The 21422-nt window shown below is 45.4% G+C and overlaps 1 protein-coding gene across 2 annotated transcripts in view; it reads right to left on the bottom strand.

Annotated features, from left to right (window-relative positions):
* The window catches only part of C6 (complement C6), an 82470-nt gene that overhangs the window by 8282 nt on the left and 52766 nt on the right, over positions 1 to 21422 (bottom strand). For both annotated transcript variants that reach the window (XM_073682068.1, XM_073682075.1), the window contains exons 13-16: positions 11455 to 11566; positions 9710 to 9842; positions 9020 to 9208; positions 8288 to 8378 (exon numbers count right to left, since the gene is read on the bottom strand). In XM_073682068.1, coding sequence (XP_073538169.1) covers positions 8288 to 8378; positions 9020 to 9208; positions 9710 to 9842; positions 11455 to 11566 — 525 coding nt within the window. The remainder of the gene's footprint in view (positions 1 to 8287; positions 8379 to 9019; positions 9209 to 9709; positions 9843 to 11454; positions 11567 to 21422) is intronic.

Raw genomic sequence — 21422 nt, 5'->3', positions numbered from 1 at the left:
GGCGGAGCAGGATTAAATAGGCCAACAAGGTCATGTGACCAGCAAAGGAAAAAAAACCTAACAGCAAGGTTCTAACAAAAACCACACTGCCCTTTGAAGATTCCTCTCAATTAAAAGACCCCTTGGAACGCAAAATGGAGGGACTACTCAGAAAATCCTGGGAGACCTCGGCAACACTATTAAGCACCAACGCAGTCTCTACGGGTGTAGCTCGATCAATGGCTCGTTGGCTAGATCAACTGGAGGAACACCTAGTTTCAGGCACCCCCAGAGAAGACATCTTGGCATCCCTACCGCTTCTACAGAAAGCTAAGGGGTTTTTAGCAGATGCCTCTGCAGAATCCGTGAGAGTGGTGGCAAGAGCATCTGGGCTATCAAACTCTGTAAGAAGGGCCCTATGGTTGAAATCCTGGAACGGCGACATGGCATCAAAAATGAAGTTGTGTTCCATCCCCTTTAAGGGGAAATACATGTTCAGGCCAGCCCTAGATGAACTTCTAGAGAAGGCCTCAGACAAGAAGAAGGCCCTCCCGGAACCTAGGAATGTGAGAAATAGGGCTTTTCGTCCCTCCCAAGAGCAGACCCCTCAATACAGGGGTAAAGGCAAAACAGGACGATGAAGCTACCCAAAAGGTAGGGAGGAAAAAATCTTTTTCTCTCTCAAAACCAACGTCAGAACAGACCATGACGTCAGGACAGTCGGGGGCCGCATCTCGAGTTTTCTCCCTCAGTGGAAAGAAATCTGCTCAGACCCATGGGTCCTGAGGGTTGTCGAGTTCGGAGTAAAAATAAATTTCTCCTCCTATCCTCCAGAGAGGATAAGGTTAACACCGCTCTCCTCTCAGAGTCGTCAGGCCACCCTGATATCCGGTCTTACAGACCTATTGTCCTCAGGGGTGATATCCCTGGTTCCTGCAAGAGAGATAGGCACAGGACATTATTCCAGACTCTTCCTAATAAAAAAAACAAATGGCTCACACCGAGTTATAATCAATCTAAGGCCACTGAATAAGTATATCCACTACCAACGATTCAAGATGGAATCATCAGGTCGACGGTCCCCCTGATAGGACAGGACCATGTCAAGGCCACAATCGACCTCCAGGATGCATATTACCACATCCTCATACATCCACTTCACAGGAGGTTCCTAAGATTTGCAGTGGCTCAGAGGGATCAAATAGTCCACTATCAATTCAATGTTCTCCGATTTGGAATTTCATCATCCCCGCGAATATTTACAAAAGTCATGGCAGAAGTCATGGCTTATATCAGGGGTCAGAACATTTCAATAGTATCATACCTCGACGACCTGTTATTAATCGGGCCCTCAGTACCAGTGTAGCGCCCCGAGGGTTCGGTCGCTACAGAGGTATTGCATCTCAACAAGATGTGCAATATCTCACTTCCAGGTAAGGATGGAGTGTGGATCAGGACCCTGACACCTGCATGCATTACACCACATTTCCGGGGGGCAGGGCGACCGATATGCTCCAAGTAGAGCACGACAGTCCCTGTCCCTGGCTGGAGAAGGGAGGAGGGAACACCGAGGAAGGGGGGACCCTGTAGTGCATAGGAGGGAGAGGGCAGTTCCTGGGTGGGCACCATCTTAGTTCTGGGTGAGGTCGGTCAGTTCAGTCAGAGGAGGAGACAGGGAGTAGAGGCTCAGGCCGAGCTCTGCTCCACAGGCAGGCCAGAGAGGGCGGCCGGAGCCTGGAGAAAGGAGAAGGAAGAAGAGCAGCGGAGGAGGCTCTAGGAACAAGGAATGAAGGCACCCCAGGGGTGTGGACCGGCGAGTCGCCACCGTACGCCCGAATCTACCTGCGTAGGGGGGTCAGGCCAAAGGGGGAGACCGGTCCCCGAAGCTAGTGGAGGCGGGGAACTACCCTCAGCTAGAAACCGGAGGCTGTGACATTTTATGTGGCGCAGCCCCTCGCTACACCCGCTAGGAAGGCAGCACATAGGGTCAGGGAGACGGCACCAACGTTCACCCGAGAAGGCCCGAGGCAGCCGGACAGAAGCGAGGTCACTGGTGGGGTATGACAGGCCAGAGAAAGGACACACAAAGGGGGTCCTGTGTAACGCTCCAAAGTTATCTGGGAGTAGGCCGAGCCCCTCACCTGGTGAGCACAGTGCGACGTGGGACGTTATGACCAGCTGGAGTAACGTGGATAAAGAACTGTGAGTAAAAATCCTGGACTGCATTACAGGACTCTGTGTCGTTACTGCTGCTCACGTGCACCATCACCCCCAACATCCGAACTTGTTGCCCTGAGGCTATACTCCTCCCGTGGGGAGTTATACTACCCTCTGCTGCACCCACAACACCAGCCTCAGCGGTCTGCCCTGCAGTGGCGGTTCACTCTGACCGCAATCCACGGGTGGCGTAGTCGGACATTCAGCATATAGACTGCCATTTGGGTTGACCACCCTGAGCCATGGGACCGGACCCCCGTCACGCAAGGACTACAGCCCCCAGCATCCACAAAAGGTCCGGTTCCGGGTATCCCCACACACACACGGCCCAGGGGGCGCATCACCAGTACTCAGAGAACTTCTACAGTTGACCACTCAGATCCTATCGTCTCTGGGCTGGTTAGTGAACCAGAAAAAATCAGATATGGTTCCCTCCATGACAAAAACATTTCTAGGAGTACTATTGGATTCCCACAGACAGATGGCATTCCTGCCCAAACAAAAACAGGTCATGATAAAAGCAAAAATCAATGTCCTAAGGAGCAGAAGATTAGTATCATTAAGAGACGCCATGTCGGTCCTCGGGTCTATGACATACTCTATTCAGATGGTGGTGTGGCACCCCAGGGGTCTGGTTTCCACAGTAACAGCAATGTTATGTCTGAGAGCAGGTGGGAGGTCTCTTGGTCAGGAATCCTATGCATGCCACACCTCCTGCCCAGTCCTGGGAGGGGAAGAACTTCCCCTATATAAACCTGGGGCTGAGGCAGGGTTAGAGAGTTCAGAGGGAGAGTTCGGCCAGGAGGGCTGACAGGGAGCTGTGGCTCCGGCTGGGCCCAGCTCCTGGGCCATGCCAGAAGTAGAGACAGAGAAGAGAAGCAGCTATGGGAAGAAACAACAGGAGCTCTGTGGGAACAGTGTTACAAGGAGTCAGGGGCTGGCAGCTGCAGAGCTCGCCCTGACTGAGAAGATTTCTTACCGGACCCGGAGTCCGAGGCTGTGGGGACTAACTCCTACCCAGCAGCAGAATCCGTCAGGCAGGGGATTTCAGGTCCTCTGGCCAAGAAACCCGAAGGCACGGTCACACGCATGGGACCAGCACCGCCGTCGTGGAGCGGAAGCTACTAGAAGGCCCCGAGTCACCGACCATACGGGTGAGCACCACACGGTACACTCAGGGACGTGGGCTACTTATACCCGCCTCTAGCAAGGTAGCCAGAAGAGTACAGTCAGTTTGGGAGGCCTACAACTCCGCCTGGCCAGGGGAGATCCCATCTGCTCAAGGACTGACCAGGCCCCGACCGCTAGCCAGTACTCCGGGAGGGTCTATCTTTGTCACCAGTAAAGACCCTGAACTACACCGCATCGTCTCTGAGTGGTTCCTGCTACCCCCATCATCCACGTCGGCTGCCCTGAGGCCATACCCCTCCCGTTGGGGGTTATACCATCTACGCTGCACTATCCTACCACCGGCCTCAGCGGTCTGCCCTGCAGCGGCAGCTCCATAGCTGCATTCAACGGGTGGCGTAGTCGTCCTACATCTACTGCTAATACTCAGCGCCACTTAGTCTGACTCCCTGGGCACGGACCGGGTCACCGCCACGAGACTACAACCCTCAACAGATCCGGCTCCGGGTAAGCTCCCGCGTGCGCAACGCTGCGCGATACAGGCCCAGGGGTGCGTCAACTTTTGGCGCAGTCGGCAGGATCTCGTGCCCGCAACCACCGGGTACTGCGTGCCTGAAAAAGACTGTTCAAACTTACCTGTGGTGAAGATTCCCGCCATCCGGCGCCATCTTCCGCTTCCTTCCCGCCATCGGTGGAGTTTTCCCGCCATCCGGCGCCATCTTCAGCCTTCTTCCCGCCACACGTGGAGTTTTCCCGCCATTGGACGCCATCTTGAGGACGCCGCGCGGGAAGAAGAGGGGCGTGGACTCCGAAAGCGCGCGAGAACTGAAGCCCCGCCTCACGTCCGGACGTTGCGTAAGGTCCTGGAAGGAGCCCAGCAGACGCCGACGTCACAGGAGCGCGACGGAAGGTCCTCAACCCTGACGATCCACTGCGGAGCCGCGGCCTACGGAAGAGGATCATCGCAAGGTAGGCCACGGTCCACTAGGGGGGAGAAGGATGTCGGATACGGAGGAGAGCTTCACCGCTTCAACCCCCGCCAGCGACACCGCTGTTGCGGTCATGCCTTTCACCATGCCCTATATCCCGGGGGCAGCCTGGCTACCCCAGTACTCAGGGGAGTCACATACCCTGCATGACTTTAGAGAAAAGCTGGATAGCCTCTTCCAGGTGTACCCCCTCACAGAGGAGCAAAAAGTGAGCATCCTGGTGGCCCAATTAACCGGGGCAGCCCAAAGGGAGGTAAAGTCCTGGCCACCTGGGGGGAGGACTGTCGCAGAGATACTAACCCAGCTAACCGAGGAGGAGCTGCAGTACTACCAATACGAGGAAAGCCAAGAGGACCCGGACGGGTCTGAGGACTACCCTCAGGAGGGAGCACAAAGAGGACATAGCTACTGAAGGGAAGTAGTGTGAATAAAGAGCTGTAAATAGTTACCCGTAAGGGTACAAGGACTGCTGCTAATTAAAATATGGTCCCCGTTGGGATTAGTGAATTGTTCCCCATGTGCCCCTATCTTAAACCAGGCTGAGGACTGTGAGCAGCCATTCCTTATCCCCACTGACCGAGGACTGAGAGCAGTCGTTCTTTCCCTCTACCTGGCCGAGGACTGAGAGCGGCCATATCCTGTAAATAATTATGTGTTTCTAGTTATTTATGGGAGTCTTTGGTGGATTTACCGGGAATCCTTTGTACATGGTTGGAGCGTAACCCAGGAATGGACTAAAGACTGTTAAGGACTCGGGGCAGGACAGACCCCTACCTGGTTACGTCTCCCTGTGTTGGTGAAATGGACACCCTTGTTTTCCTCAAAAGTTACACCCGGTTGCGGACACGCCGTAACCATCTTTATGTGTTTTTCTTATTGTATTATTATTGTTTATACCTTGTTATGTTTTTCTAAAAATATGTTTAGTCCCGGAGTACTAAATTTCACTAGGGGGGAATGTGGCACCCCAGGGGTCTGGTTTCCACAGTAACAGCAATGTTATGTCTGAGAGCAGGTGGGAGGTCTCTTGGTCAGGAATCCTATGCATGCCACACCTCCTGCCCAGTCCTGGGAGGGGAAGAACTTCCCCTATATAAACCTGGGGCTGAGGCAGGGTTAGAGAGTTCAGAGGGAGAGTTCGGCCAGGAGGGCTGACAGGGAGCTGTGACTCCGGCTGGGCCCAGCTCCTGGGCCATGCCAGAAGTAGAGACAGAGAAGAGAAGCAGCTATGGGAAGAAACAACAGGAGCTCTGTGGGAACAGTGTTACAAGGAGTCAGGGGCTGGCAGCTGCAGAGCTCGCCCTGACTGAGAAGATTTCTTACCGGACCCGGAGTCCGATGCTGTGGGGACTAACTCCTACCCAGCAGCAGAATCCGTCAGGCAGGGGATTTCAGGTCCTCTGGCCAAGAAACCCGAAGGCACGGTCACACGCATGGGACCAGCACCGCCGTCGTGGAGCGGAAGCTACTAGAAGGCCCCGAGTCACCGGCCATACGGGTGAGCACCACACGGTACACTCAGGGACGTGGGCTACTTATACCCGCCTCTAGCAAGGTAGCCAGAAGAGTACAGTCAGTTTGGGAGGCCTACAACTCCGCCTGGCCAGGGGAGATCCCATCTGCTCAAGGACTGACCAGGCCCCGACCGCTAGCCAGTACTCCGGGAGGGTCTATCTTTGTCACCAGTAAAGACCCTGAACTACACCGCATCGTCTCTGAGTGGTTCCTGCTACCCCCATCATCCACGTCGGCTGCCCTGAGGCCATACCCCTCCCGTTGGGGGTTATACCATCTACGCTGCACTATCCTACCACCGGCCTCAGCGGTCTGCCCTGCAGCGGCAGCTCCATAGCTGCATTCAACGGGTGGCGTAGTCTTCCTACATCTACTGCTAATACTCAGCGCCACTTAGTCTGACTCCCTGGGCACGGACCGGGTCACCGCCACGAGACTACAACCCTCAACAGATCCGGCTCCGGGTAAGCTCCCGCGTGCGCAACGCTGCGCGATACAGGCCCAGGGGTGCGTCAGTGGCATGGGCTCAGGCGCACACCCGAACATTACAGACCCACATCCTTAAGAATTGAGACGGTCTCTGAACAGGAGAATCCCTATACCACCACGAGTAAGGACCTCTCTATTCTGGTGGCTGAACGGAAAAAATCTGAACTGGAGAGGCTGACCTGGAAAACGGCTTTCCTGGTGGCAATAACTACAGCCAGAAGAGTGTGTGAACTACAGGCCCTTTCGGTCAACGAACCCTACCTGAGAATCCTGGAAGATCGTCTAATTTTCCAACTTGACCCTTCATTTCTACCTAAGGTGGTCTCAAATTTCCACAGATCTCGGGAGATAATCCTTCCATCTTTTTGTGACAACCCAAAAGACAAAAAAGAGATGGAATTCCACACTCGGAGAATAGTACTGCACTATCTTCAGGAAACAGAAGAAGGAAGGAAAGACAAGAACCTGTATGTCCATACACAAGGTCCAAACAGAGGAAAGAAGGCAGCAAAATCCACAATAGCCAACTGGATTAAGAGAGCGATTACGGAGGCTTACCAGATCCAGGATCTACCTCCTCCAGCAAAGCTCAAGGCCCATTCTACAAGGGCGATATCTGTCTCCTGGGCTGAAAAAGCCAGCGCATCCATCGAACAGATTTGCAGAGCTGCCACATGGTCCTCAATTCATACTTTCTCCAAACACTACAGACTAGACCTAATGTCTGTTGGATATTTAGCCTTCGGAAGGAAGGTCCTTCAGACTATTGTCCCTCCCTAGTATATCTTTGGTATACCTCCTGTGTGCTGTCGTGGGGGGTTATTAGAGAAAATAAAATTAGACTTACCGGTAATTCGGTTTCTAATAGCCCACCACGACAGCACGGGTAATTCCTCCCCCTCACTTATTGTTTCTACGACAGCTTGATCAGTAGAAATAAAAATTAATTTGAAGCATCTATACTCTTGTGGTCCTTTGTAATAACACTGGAGGGAGGATGTGGGGGGGGGCTATTTAACCTCTTCGTATATCCTGTCCCTGTTAGGGTGGGGTTACATCCTCCTGTGTGCTGTCGTGGTGGGTTATTAGAAACCGAATTACCGGTAAGTCTAATTCTATTTTTTTTACATATATTAAAAATCTGGAATTTAATTTAAAAAAAAACAAACATGTATTTCTGCAATCACTTATTGCAAATTAAGTGTGCTTTTTTCCTTCCTTTTTATTCATTTATTTTTTGTAATAACCTTAACCAAGACCTAATCGCTAACAAGAATGAAAAAACAGGTATGGATGTTTTTTGTTATAGACCCTTGAAGAAGCCTGATGAGGCGAAACCAGTCAGGTAACATGCAAGCCCATGAATATTAGTGTTGTTTAGTTTATTTATGTTGTACTTCTGTTTGGGGACTAGTTGGGGCTTGTTTGATTTTATGTTTTATTTTTTAATCCCTTTTCAGCCCTTTAAAAAAAAAAAAACAGCACAAGATGGTTACCTCTCCTTTTGTAGAATTCGTACAAATCTAAAAATTTTCGTGAAATTTGTAACCAGTTGGATTTAATATGAATTGATTCGTTCATCTTTACTCTTAATAAATTTGGGCATCTCTGACCGTCTATGTGCCAGGAAGTGAAATCCCCACCGGTTATGGGCGGCCTTAGATGGGCCTTGCAGCTTCTGCTAATTTCTGGTAGAAAAATTTGAAAAAAATGTATCAAGACAACTAAGGTGTAACTTTTTTTCCAGTAATATTTCACACTTGCCAAAGGGGTGGGGTTTAGGGACGGCGTGCCCAAAAGTGGGTGTTCTTGGGTGGTTTTAGGTGTTTTGTCAGCAGGATTTAGAGGGAGTCGGTGACATACACACGTCATGGCTCAATGTATACTGCACAACATAAGACCTCTTGTATGTGAAGCCTGCGGGGACTACCGTAGTACCTCTACCTGTGCGCCAGCGCTAGGCTCCTTACCCACAATCCTCATCTGGGGACATGCAGACACACTGAGAACCCACTTGCTTTTCTCCTGGGTTGCAGTCCCCTTGAGACGTCTTTGATTGCACTATGTAAAGGAAGACATCATTGTCAGACACGCTGAGACTTTCCGCTGTGTCGGATGAGAGAGATCCTGCACCCAATGACGGCTCCCAGATGACTGCACATGGCTGCTGCGGAGACACCGCCTGGTGAAACACTGCATGGAACCGCATTGACTCTTCATACATATTACTAAGATGGACATGGGTTTTTTTTTTTTTCGTTTATCACAGTAACCCAAACACATAGAACCCTGCACCTCATAATACTTTCTTATTACTTTATTACAGTTAGTTATGTTTTATGTTTGCAGTTTTTAATATCATGATATATCTGTTTGAATTACTAGACAAATGATATGAGTTCTGCAGCAACCACCACAAGGGGGAGCTCACTACATACAGTTTTAGTTTTATACATCCACCACTAGAGGGAGCTCGCTACATACAGATTTATACAGACACCACTAGGGGGAGCTCACTACATACAGATATATACAGCTGCCACTAGAGGGAGCTCACTACATGCAGATATATACAGCCACCAGTAGAGGGAGCTCTCTACATACAGATCTACCAATATGTCTTCTATGCAGGAATGAGGCATGTATCTTTCACTCTATGACTGTATTTATGCATTTTTAACCCAATAAACAATATCATTCACCTTCACAGTGGAGTTCTCCTTGGATAGGTGGACTCCACTCAAAGTCTTTTCCACAGGTGTAGCGCATCCCCCCAGGGACTGTAAATCCGAACGGACAACTTAACTGAAGCACTTCACCAACTTTATATTCTGACTTGAACCGAGATATCGTGACGTCCTCACTAGTCGATGGTCGGGGGCATGTCGTCCCTGAGGGGAAAATAAAGAAGTCTATTCAGCGACTGTATACTGAGACATCATTCTAATTAGAGTCAGACTAAGGTCACGTTCCCACTATCAGTATTCGGTCAGTATTTTTTCTCAGGAGTGGGAGCCAAAACTAGGAGTGGGTGATAAATGCAGAATTGGTGACTTGTTTCTATTCTACCTTTTCTCTGATTGTTCCTCACCTGGTTTTGGCTCCCACTCCTGAGAAAAAATACTGACCGAATACTGACCAAATACTGATAGTGGGGCTGTGGCCTTAGGCTGAGATCCACCTCCTGTCCAGTCAGATGCTGCCTATCTGTCCCTCTACGATGCTTTACCCTGCAGCACTGCTCTACTGATGCAAAGCTGTGATCTGCAGCTCTAGGCTTTTATGTCAGCTCTTTGCATTTTGTGCTTTCGATGCCTCCAGTCCGCTTTGTCCTGTACAGCCAGGGCGACACTTCCATATAAATGCGGACAGTATATTCCCAGCCTACTTACTGACGCACTCCACGCGCTCTTGTTTCCACGTTCCATCAGGAAGACATCGAAAGAACTGAAAGCCGGAGAGTTCATAGCCAGAAAAGCAGATGATTTCTATCTCCTCGGCCACAGAATACCAGGACTTCTCGTTCTGAGCGGAGAGAGCGGAATCACAACACCGAAATACCGCAGACAATAATATGTAACACTATGTAATCATACAGCTAACTGCTGTGAATGAGGTGTCTATCCATCTATCTGTCCATCATCCCTCCATACATCATCATCATCCATCCATCACTCATGTATCTATCCATCATCCATCTATACATACATACATCATTTATCCATCATCATTTATCCACCCATTATCTATCCATCCATTCATCATTATCTATCTATACATCATTAATACATCATCCATCTATACATGCATACATCATTTACACACCCATTATTCATCCATCCATTCATCATTATCCACCTATCATCCATCTATTCATTCATCCATCATCATCCATCCATCATTATCCATCCATCATCATCTATCCACCCATTATCTATCCATCCATCATTATACATCCATCATTCCACCATTATCCATCCATCATCCATCTATTCATTCATCCATCATCATCCATCAATCATCATTCATTAATCGATCCTTCATTATCTATCTATCCATCATTCATCCATCATCCATCTATTCAGCCATCATCCATCCATCCATCCATCTATCATCCATCTATTCATCATCCATTCATCCATCCATCATCCATCCATCTATTCATCCATCCATTTATTCATTCATCCATCCATCTATTCTTTCATCATCTATCATCCAGCTATTCATCATCCGTCGATCTATCATCCATCTATTCATCATCCATTCATCCATCCATCCATCATCCATCCATCTATTCATCCATCCATTTATTCATCCATCCATCTATTCTTCCATCATCTATCATCCATCCATCCATCCATCTATCCATTTATTCATTCATCCATCCATCTATTCTTTCATCATCTATCATCCAGTTATTCATCATCCGTCGATCTATCATCCATCTATTCATCATCCATTCATCCATCCATCCATCATCCATCCATCTATTCATCCATCCATTTATTCATCCATCCATCTATTCTTCCATCATCTATCATCCATCCATCCATCCATCTATCCATTTATTCATCCATCCATCCATCCATCCATCTATTCTTCCATCTTCCATCATCCATCTATTCATCATCCATCATCATCCATCATTGATTTATCTAGTTATTTTTATGTCTCAGAGTCTTTTCTGTAAGTTTAGGGAGACGACATTTCATTGCACCCCTGAAATAATAAAGTGACGATATCTGTATCAGCCTCATCGTCATCATTCACAGCCGGCTCCACTGAATTACAATTATCACGTTGAGAGACTTCAGACCGATTGGTCTATTAAACAGAGAAAGTGTCACTTCTGTTATTTCCACCAGCTTCCGCCACGGTAACAAAAAATATAAACCTATAAAACTATAAATCACAGCAAAAAGAGCTATAAACAAAACATGATGAATGGTGAACGGTGAACGGCGGGCGGCGCGTGGTTGTTAAAAAACACCAAAAATAATTTATAGGAAATTAAAGGGAACATGAACGGATGGCGGCGAGTAAAGGAGAGATTTCACCATAAATCCATCGTATACCATGAAAAACTTCTAGCTAATCCTCACTGAGCGCCACCACAGTGTAGAGAGCAGCGTCTTACCACAAAGAGTCCATGTTCGGGGGGCTCCGGTTTTGGACATCCACGGTCAGGATCCGGCTGTTTCTGATCAACTTCTTTCTTGTCTTCATCATCATTAATACAAAGAGCCCCCCTGGAAAAAGGACACAGAAAGATAGGAGGCGGTAGCTTTGGCAGTGCTAAGTTGTTTTTGACCCCCCAATTAAGCTACTTAGATAGATAAATAGGAGGACACTTTTCTAGACTAGTAAATATGCCTGTTTGGCTGATACTAGGATCACAAGCCCAGGACTGGGATCAGGACATTGCTCCGAGCATCCTGGAAGATGACCGCTGTAGGAAGAAGAGAAATAAGAGGCAGCCAAGACCAGACAGATGTTGGTGGTGCGGGACTCTATAATTAGGCGGACAAACAGGGTCATCGGCTGCCGAGACCATGAACGCCGAACAGTGTGTTGTCTGCCGGGTAAAAAAAACCCACTCATACAATGATGTCAAACAAGAGAAACAGGGATCAACTGGTGTAAAAAAAATCACATTTTATTAGTAGTGTCGCATGACATATAGTGTCAGAGAAAGGATGAAGAATATACAAGAGACAACAAAGTGCAGCGTGCCAGCAGCATACAGGGAAATCAGGACGGTCTGCCATTAATTAATAGTACAAGATGTTAATAAACATAAAGAAACAGCAGGCTGGCATATGAGGGCGCACAGGCCGCCCCCATGGCCGTGCTAATTGTTACAGCTGACACCCGGTGCTATGTGCAGGGAGCAGTCCCGCACCGCTCCCTACATATTAACCTCCGAAATGGTGCGATCGAAATCAATTTCAGCATTCCGGTGGCAAGAGGAGGTGATCGCAATACTTACCTTCTCTGCTGGCATCCCACGGCGTCTGAGTCCGGTTCCGGATGTTGCCATGGTGACCCAATGTCATCATGACAACATCCGGGACACCAGGTGGCAGGAAGTTGCTTTGGTCATGCGCAGTGCACAGGCTGCATGACTTAGGTAGCTGCTGCATCTCTATGCTATACAGCCGATCAGGCTGCAAAAAGTAAAAGTCCCATAGTTGGACAAAGTGTAAAAGTAATAAAAATGTCAGAAAGTGAAAAAAAAATGTAAAAAAAAAAAATTGTAAAATTATTTTTTTAAAAAAAGAAAAAAATAATATATACAGTACAGACCAAAAGTTTGGACACACCTTCTCATTTAAAGATTTTTCTGTATTTTCATGACTATGAAAATTGTACATTCACACTGAAGGCATCAAAACTATGAATTAACACATGTGGAATTATATACTTAACAAAAAAGTGTGAAACAACTGAAAATATGTCTTATATTCTAGGTTCTTCAAAGTAGCCACCTTTTGCTTTGATGACGGCTTTGCTCACTCTTGGCATTCTCTTGATGAGCTTCAAGAGGTAGTCACCGGAAATGGTTTTCACTTCACAGGTGTACTCTGTCAGGTTTAATAAGTGGGATTTCTTGGCTTATAAATGGGGTTGAGACCATCAGTTGTGTTGTGCAGAAGTCTGCTGGATACACAGCTGATAGTCCTACTGAATAGACTGTTAGAATTTGTATTATGGCTAGAAAAAAGCAGCTAAGTAAAGAAAAACGAGTGGCCATCATTACTTTAAGAAATGAAGGTCAGTCAGTCCGAAAAATTGGGCAAACCTTGAATGTGTCCCCAAGTGCAGTTGCAAAAAACATCAAGCGCTACAAAGAAACTGGCTCACATGAGGACCGCCCCAGGAAAGGAAGACCAAGAGTCACCTCTGCTTCTGAAGATAAGTTTATCCGAGCAGCTCAGATTAGAGACCAGGTCAATGCCACACAGAGTTCTAGCAGCAGACACATCTCTACAACAACTGTTAAGAGGAGACTTTGTGCAGCAGGCCTTCATGGTAAAATAGCTGCTAGGAAACCACTGCTAAGGACAGGCAACAAGCAGAAGAGACTTGTTTGGGCTAAAGAACACAAGGAATGGACATTACACCAGTGGAAATCTGTGCTTTGGTCTGATGAGTCCAAATTTGAGATCTTTGGTTCCAACCACCGTGTCTTTGTGCGACGCAGAAAACGTGAACGGATGGACTCTACATGCCTGGTTCCCACCGTGAAGCATGGAGGAGGAGGTGTGATGGTGTGGGGGTGCTTTGCTGGTGACACTGTTGGGGATTTATTCAAAATTGAAGGCATACTGAACCAGCATGGCTACCACAGCATCTTGCAGCGGCATGCTATTCCATCCGGTTTGCGTTTAGTTGGACCATCATTTATTTTTCAACAGGACAATGACCCCAAACACACCTCCAGGCTGTGTAAGGGCTATTTGACCAAGAAGGAGAGTGATGGGGTGCTACGCCAGATGACCTGGCCTCCACAGTCACCAGACCTGAACCCAATCGAGATGGTTTGGGGTGAGCTGGACCGCAGAGTGAAGGCAAAAGGGCCAACAAGTGCTAAGCATCTCTGGGAACTCCTTCAAGATTGTTGGAAGACCATTTCCGGTGACTAAAACAATTCTTTTTTCTATAAAATAGTTTTTATTGTGTAAAAGCGCCAAAATATAAAAAAATATATAAATGCGGTACCGCTGTAAACGTACTGACTCTAACAATAAAGCTACCTTATCAATTTTACCATACGCAAAACGGCATTAAAAAAAAACACAAAAAAACCCAATTCCTGAATTGTTGTTTTTTTGTTTATTCTGCCTTCTAAAAATCAGAATAGAAAGCGATCAAAAAATGTCACGTGCTTGAAAATGGCACCAATAAAAACGTCAACTTGTCCCGCAAAAAACAAGCAGCCACATGACTCTGTCGGCTCGAAATATGGAAAAATTATAGCTCTCAAAAAATGCGTCTTTTAGTGTGTGACAGCTGTCAATCATAAAAACCCGATATGAATCTGGCATCGCTGTAATCGCACCGACCCGAAGAATAAAGACGTCTAATCACTTATACCGCACTAGGAACGGCGTAAAAAATAAACTTTAGGGTTAGGGTTGTGCTAGGGTTAGGGTTGTGCTAGGGTTTGGGTTAGGGTTAGGGTTGGGCTAGGGTTTGGGTTGTGCTAGGGTCAGGGTTGTGCTAGGGTTAGGGTTGTGCTAGGGTTTGGGTTGTGCTAGGGTTAGGGTTGTGCTAGGGTTTGGGTTGTGCTAGGGTCAGGGTTGTGCTAGGGTTTGGGTTGTGCTAGGGTCAGGGTTGTGCTAGGGTTAGGGTTGTGCTAGGGTTTGGGTTGTGCTAGGGTTAGGGTTGTGCTAGGGTTAGGGTTGTGCTAGGGTTAGGGTTGTGCTAGGGTTTGGGTTGTGCTAAGGTTTGGGTTAGGGTTGGGTTAGGGTTAGGGTTGGGCTAGGGTTTGGGTTGGGCTAGGGTTTGGGTTGTGCTAGGGTTTGGGCTAGGGTTAGGGTTGGGCTAGGGTTAGGGTTGTGCTGGGGTTAGGGTTGTGCTAGCGTTAGGCTAGGGTTAGGGTTAGGCTAGAGTTAGGGTTGGGCAAGGGTTAGGGATAGGCAAGGGTTGAGATTTTTTCAAAAGTAAAGAAAAAAAATGAAGACGATATGGCGACTAATGTTGAGCGCCAGTGCTCGCTACTTGAGTTTGCATCGGGTGCTCAAGTGACATGCTTGAGTCTCCGCCCCAAATGTTTTACAGCCAAAAAACCTCACGGGGATTGCCTGCCATGCACAAGCGATCCCCGCATGTTTTTTTTTGGGTGTCTAATAACCGTGAAACATGGGGGCAGGGACTCGAGCATGTCACTTGAGCACTCGCAAGACTTGGTGCATACCTGAGCACCCGATGCAAACTCAAATAGCGAGCACTTGCGCTCAAGACTAATGACAACTTATTCAATATGATGACCTAATGTTATCAAATTCTGTGTCGTGCCTCTGGGTTCAAAATGTTCACTATACACCTTAATAAAATCCTGGAGGGGTGTAGTTTCCAAAATAGAGTCACTGGGGGGAGGGAGGGGTGGTTTCCACTGTTTAGGCGTATCAGGGGCTCTCCAAACGCGACATGGCGTCCGCTAATTATTCAAGCAAATTTTACATTCAAAAAGTCAAATGGCGCTCCTTCCCTTCCGAGCCCTTCCGTGCGCCCAAACAGTGGTTTTCCCCCACATAAAGGGGTATCTGCTTACTCGGGAGAAATTGCACAACAAATTGCATGGTGCAATTTCTCCTGTTACCGTTATGAAAATGTGAAATTGGGGGCTGAAAATCATTTTTGTTGAAAAATGTGAAAATTTTATTTTTATGGTTCAATGTTATAAACTTCTGTGAAGCACCTGGGGGTTCAGGGTCCTCACCACACATCTAGATAAGTTCCCTAAGGAGTCTAGTTTCCAAAATGGTGTCACTTGTGAGGGGTTTCCACTATTTAGGCACATCAGGGGCTCTCCAAACGCAACATGGCGTCCGCTAATTATTCAAGCTAATTTTACATTCAAAAAGTCAAATGGCGCTCCTTCTGGGTCTAAAGTAACATTTTTGTGAAAAAAGTTAAATGTTCATTTTTTTCTTCCACATTCCAAAAATTCCTGTGAAGCACCTGAAGGGTTAATAAACTTCTTGACTGTGGTTTTGAGCACCTTGAGGGGTGCAGTTTTTAGAATGGTGTCACTTTTGGGTATTTTCTTTCATAAAGGCCCCTCAAAGTCACGTGAAATATGATGTGGTCTCTAAAAAAATGGTTTTGTAAATTTTGTTGTTAAAATGAGAAATCGCTGGTCAACTTTTAACCCTTATAGCTCTCTACTTAAAAAAAATTTTTGGTTCCAAAATTGTGCTGATGTAAAGTAGACATGTGGGAAATGTTATTTATTAACTCTTTTGTGTGACATATCGCTCTGATTTCAGGGCATAAAATTAAAATTTTGAAAATTGCAAAATTTTCAATATTTTTGCCAAATTTCCAATTTTTTCACAAATAAACGCAAGTGATATCGAAGACATTTTACCACAATCATGAAGCACAATATGTCACGAAAAAACAATCTCAGAATCAGGGGGATCCGTTGAAGCGTTCCAGAGTAATTACCTCATAAAGTGACAGTGGTCAGAATTGAAAAAATTGGCCCGGTCATTAACGTGCAAACTACCCTCACGTGTAAAGGGGTTAAAGGGGTTAAAGTTCTCAGTGACCAGTTTTACAAAAATTTCGACAGCAGGACTAATAGACAAGGGAAAAAAATTCCCTGTATGCTGCTGGCACGCTGCACTTTGTTGTCTCTTGTATATTCTTAATCCTTACTCTGACACTACATGTCATGGGACACTACTAATAAAATGTGATTTTTTACACCAATTGATCTCTGTTTCTCTTGTTTTACAGGCTCTACAGTGGGAACGGGCTGCATCTCAATGGGGAGGGTGCAGCTGTGCTGGGGGAAAAAATGGTCAGACGCATGGGGGAGCTTTTAAACTAGGATCTGGGGGGAAGGAGAGTATTCGTGCTTATAAGGGGATAGATAGAGTAGACAGAGGGAATGGGACAGCAGGGGTTATAGAGGATCTAGGGGGGCTGGGATATGCAAGGAACGTAGGGAGCTGAGTAGCAGTAACGAAAGTACTAATGGTATTAAATGTTTGGTGGCAAATGCAAGAAGTCTCACAAACAAAATGGCTGAACTGGAGACTCTTATGTCGGTCACAGAATACGATGTGGTGGTTATTACGGAAACCTGACTGGGTGAAAGTCATGACTGGGTGACAAACATGGAGGGATACACTACATTTAGAAAGGACAGAGAGAGGAGAAGAAAGAACAATCCAACCATAAAGTCCCAAGACGTCGTGTACGGTGAAAACAAGATAAATTTATTATTACAGGTGACAAAAAATGGATCACAGAACAATGACGAGAAAAATAAAACAAACTAAAAGCATCTTAAAACAGGGGCGTATACCCAGGGAGTATGTGAAAATCATGAAGGGAAAAGCCAATCAGACAAAAATATTAACGTCACGTGTACTAAATTAGAATATACACACATATATTGTACCAAAACCATGTAAATTGAGGAAATAGAGCATACAGATAATACAGATGAATAATAAATAATAAATAAATGATAGATAAATACTGCTGCAAATGGATATATATACAGATAAATAAATATATACAGTTATATGAAAAAGTTTGGGCACCCCTATTAATCTTAAGCTTAATGCTTTATAAAAATTAGTGTTTTTGCAACAGCTATTTCAGTTTGATCTATGTAATAACTGTTGGACACAGTAATGTTTCTGCCTTGAAATGAGGTTTATTGTACTAACAGAAAATGTGCAATCTGCATTCAAACAAAATTTCACAGGTGCATAAGTATGGGCACCCTTATCATTTTCTTGTTTTAAATACTCCTACCTACTTTTTACTGACTTACTAAAGCACTTTTTTTGGTTTTGTAACTTCATTGAGCTTTGAACTTCATAGCCAGGTGTATGCAATCATGAGAAAAGCTACTTAAAGTGGCCACTTGCAAGTTGTTCTCCTGTTTGAATCTCCTCTGAAGAGTGGCATCATGGGCTCCTCAAAACAACTGTCAAATGATCTGAAAACAAAGATTATTCAACATAGTTGTTCAGGGGAAGGATACAAAAGCTGTCTCAGAGATTTAACCTGTCAGTTTCCACTGTGAGGAACATAGTAAGGAAATGGAAGAAAACAGGGACAGTTCTTGTTAAGGCCAGAAGTGTCAGGACAAGAAAAACATCAGAAAGGCAGAGAAGAAGAATGGTGAGATCAGTCAAGGACAATCCTCAGACCACCTCCAGAGAGCTGCAGCATCAACTTGCTGCAGATGGTGTCACTGTGCATCGGTCAACTATACAATGCACTTTGCACAAGGAGAAGCTGTATGGGAGAGTGATGCGAAAGAAGCCGTTTCTGCAAGCACGCCACAAACAGAGTCGGCTGAGGTATGCAAAAGCACATTTGGAGAAGCCAATTTATTTTTGGAAGAAGGTCCTGTGGACTGATGAAACCAACATTGAGTTGTTTGGTCATACAAAAAGGCGTTATGCATGGCGGCAAAAAAACACAGCATTCCAAGAAAAACAATTGCTACCCACAGTAAAATTTGGTGGAGGTTCCATCATGCTTTGGGGTTGTGTGGCCAATGCCGGCACCGGGAATCTTGTTAAAGTTGAGGGACGCATGGATTCCACTCAGTATCAGCAGATTCTTGACAATAATGTTCAAGAATCAGTGACAAAGTTGAAGTTACGCAGGGGATGGATCTTTCAGCAAGACAATGATCCAAAACACCGCTCCAAATCTACTCAGGCATTCATGCAGAGGAACAATTTCAATGTTCTGGAATGGCCATCCCAGTCCCCAGACCTGAATATCATTGAACATCTGTGGGATCATTTGAAGAGGGCTGTCCATGCTCGGCGACCATCAAACTTAACTGAACTGGAATTGTTTTGTAAAGAGGAATGGTCAAAAATACCTTCATCCAGGATCCAGGAAATCATTAAAAGCTACAGGAAGCGACTAGAGGCTGTTATTTTTGCAAAAGGAGGATCTACTAAATATTAATGTCACTTTTCTGGTGAGGTGCCCATACTTATGCACCTGTCAAATTTTGTTTGAATGCAGATTGCACATTTTCTGTTAGTACAATAAACCTCATTTCAAGGCAGAAACATTACTGTGTCCAACAGTTATTACATAGATCAAACTGAAATAGCTGTTGCAAAAACACCAATTTTTATAAAACATTAAGCTTCAGATTAATAGGGGTGCTTTTTCATATAACTGTAAATATGAATATAAACATGGGTATAAATAAGGTCTCCTGCAGAGTAAATGCTTAAAATGAATATGTAAAGTGCTAGCGCATATACACTTCCCTGAATATACAAAATTATAAAATAGAGCATGTGCAAAAAAAGCTATGTAGAGACCAACCCTAGCAGCAAAAATAGTCAAGTCATCTCATTACTCAAGCAAGCTCAAAAAGTGCTCCTTTGATGCACACATAACACATCATTGGTGTATATCATAAACAATTCATGTGGTGATTGCTACTAAGTAAAGGAGACTTACAATCAAATGGCTCCCTTGCGCGGGCTGCATCCACCCTGACGCGCGTTTCGGCAAGTGCCTTCGTCGACCCTGAATATTTGTATATTTATCCATTTGCAGCAGTATTTAACTATCATTTATTTATTATTCATCTGTATCATCTGTATACTCTATTTGCTCAATTTACATGGTTTTGCACATTATACATGTGTATATTCTAATTTAGTACACGTGACGTTAATATTTTTGTCTGATTGGCTTTTCCCTTCATGATTTTCACATGCTCCCTGGGTATACGCCCCTGTTTTTAGATGCTTTTAGTTTGTTTTACTTTTCTCGTCATTGTTCTGTGATCCATTTTATGTCACCTGTAATAATAAATGTATCTTGTTTTCACCGTACACATAGTGTTGGGACTTTAGGGTCGGATTGTTCTCTCTTCTCCTCTCTCTGTTTTGCCAACTGTCCCCAGGTTCACACTAGTCCGGATTTCTGATTAGGAATATATATTTTACATACCACCAGGTTACATGAGTCCTTACATACAATTAACCGCCATCAGGAATCAGTTATTTGTTTACCCCTGTTTTATTATTTAGAAAGGACAGAAAAGACAAAAAAGGTGGAGGGGTGTGTATTTTTGTAAGATCCAACTTAAAACCTGTGCTCAATGACAACATTGGGGGGAACTGCGACAATGTGGGGTCAGTCTGGGTTAATGTACATGGGAATGGCCATAATGGAAAGCAGCTAATTGGAGTTTGTTACAAGTCTCCTAATATAGCTGAACAGGTAGAGGATGGACTATATGGACCTATGGACTATACTATGTGGGTATGACGACACGTGAACTGCGGGTCCGCATCCTAGAACACATCAAGGATATCAAATCAGCCATGAAATTACAAGCAGAAAATTTGGAAGCTCTTTCAAAATTAAAACCGGTGGCCAGACACTTCAGAGAATGTCATCCGCATCAGGAACATTTACTGAAATTTAGAAGAATTGATCGCTTATATCCTAATATTAGGAGGGGCGATCTGGTTAAAAGATTGCTACAAATGGAATGCAGATGGATTACTATATTAAAGAGTATGAAACCCAATGGCCTGAATGACCAATGGGGCTTTGGAAGCTTTCTATAGATGGATTTTCTTTGTCCTGGTTCATCCATTCTGGCTACTGTCCTTCATATTTTAATTATGTTTTTCTTTTATTTTTTATATTTATTGCATGACTCTTTTTTGGGGGGTAGCAGTGCTGTGGTTGTATGCAGTGATACCTTGGGCATGCATTTTGTCTGTCTATGTGGGGATATGCCTTATGCATATTTTTAATTTATGTGATTGCTTGGATTATATATATATATACAGTACAGACCAAAAGTTTGGACACACCTTCTCATTTAAAGATTTTTCTGTATTTTCATGACTTTGAAAATTGTACATTCACACTGAAGGCATCAAAACTATGAATTACCACATGTGGAATTATATACTTAACAAAAAAGTGTGAAACAACTGAAAATATGTCTTATATTCTAGGTTCTTCAAAGTAGCCACCTTTTGCTTTGATGACTGCTTTGCACACTCTTGGCATTCTCTTGATGATCTTCAAGAGGTAGTCACCGGAAATGGTCTTCCAACAATCTTGAAGGAGTTCCCAGAGATGCTTAGCACTTGTTGGCCCTTTTGCCTTCACGCTGCGGTCCAGCTCACCCCAAACCATCTCGATTGGGTTCAGGTCTGGTGACTGTGGAGGCCAGGTCATCTGGCGTAGCACCCCATCACTCTCCTTCTTGGTCAAATAGCCCTTACACAGCCTGGAGGTGTTTGGGGTCATTGTCCCGTTGAAAAATAAATGATGGTCCAACTAAACGCAAACCGGATGGAATAGCATGCCGCTGCAAGATGCTGTGGTAGCCATGCTGGTTCA

The sequence above is a fragment of the Phyllobates terribilis genome, unplaced genomic scaffold (genome assembly GCF_046119375.1).
Source record: "Phyllobates terribilis strain yellow unplaced genomic scaffold, ASM4611937v1 Scaffold_1__5_contigs__length_1240528914, whole genome shotgun sequence".
NCBI lineage: Eukaryota > Metazoa > Chordata > Amphibia > Anura > Dendrobatidae > Phyllobates > Phyllobates terribilis.
This window is presented reverse-complemented; position numbering and strand designations above follow the sequence as displayed.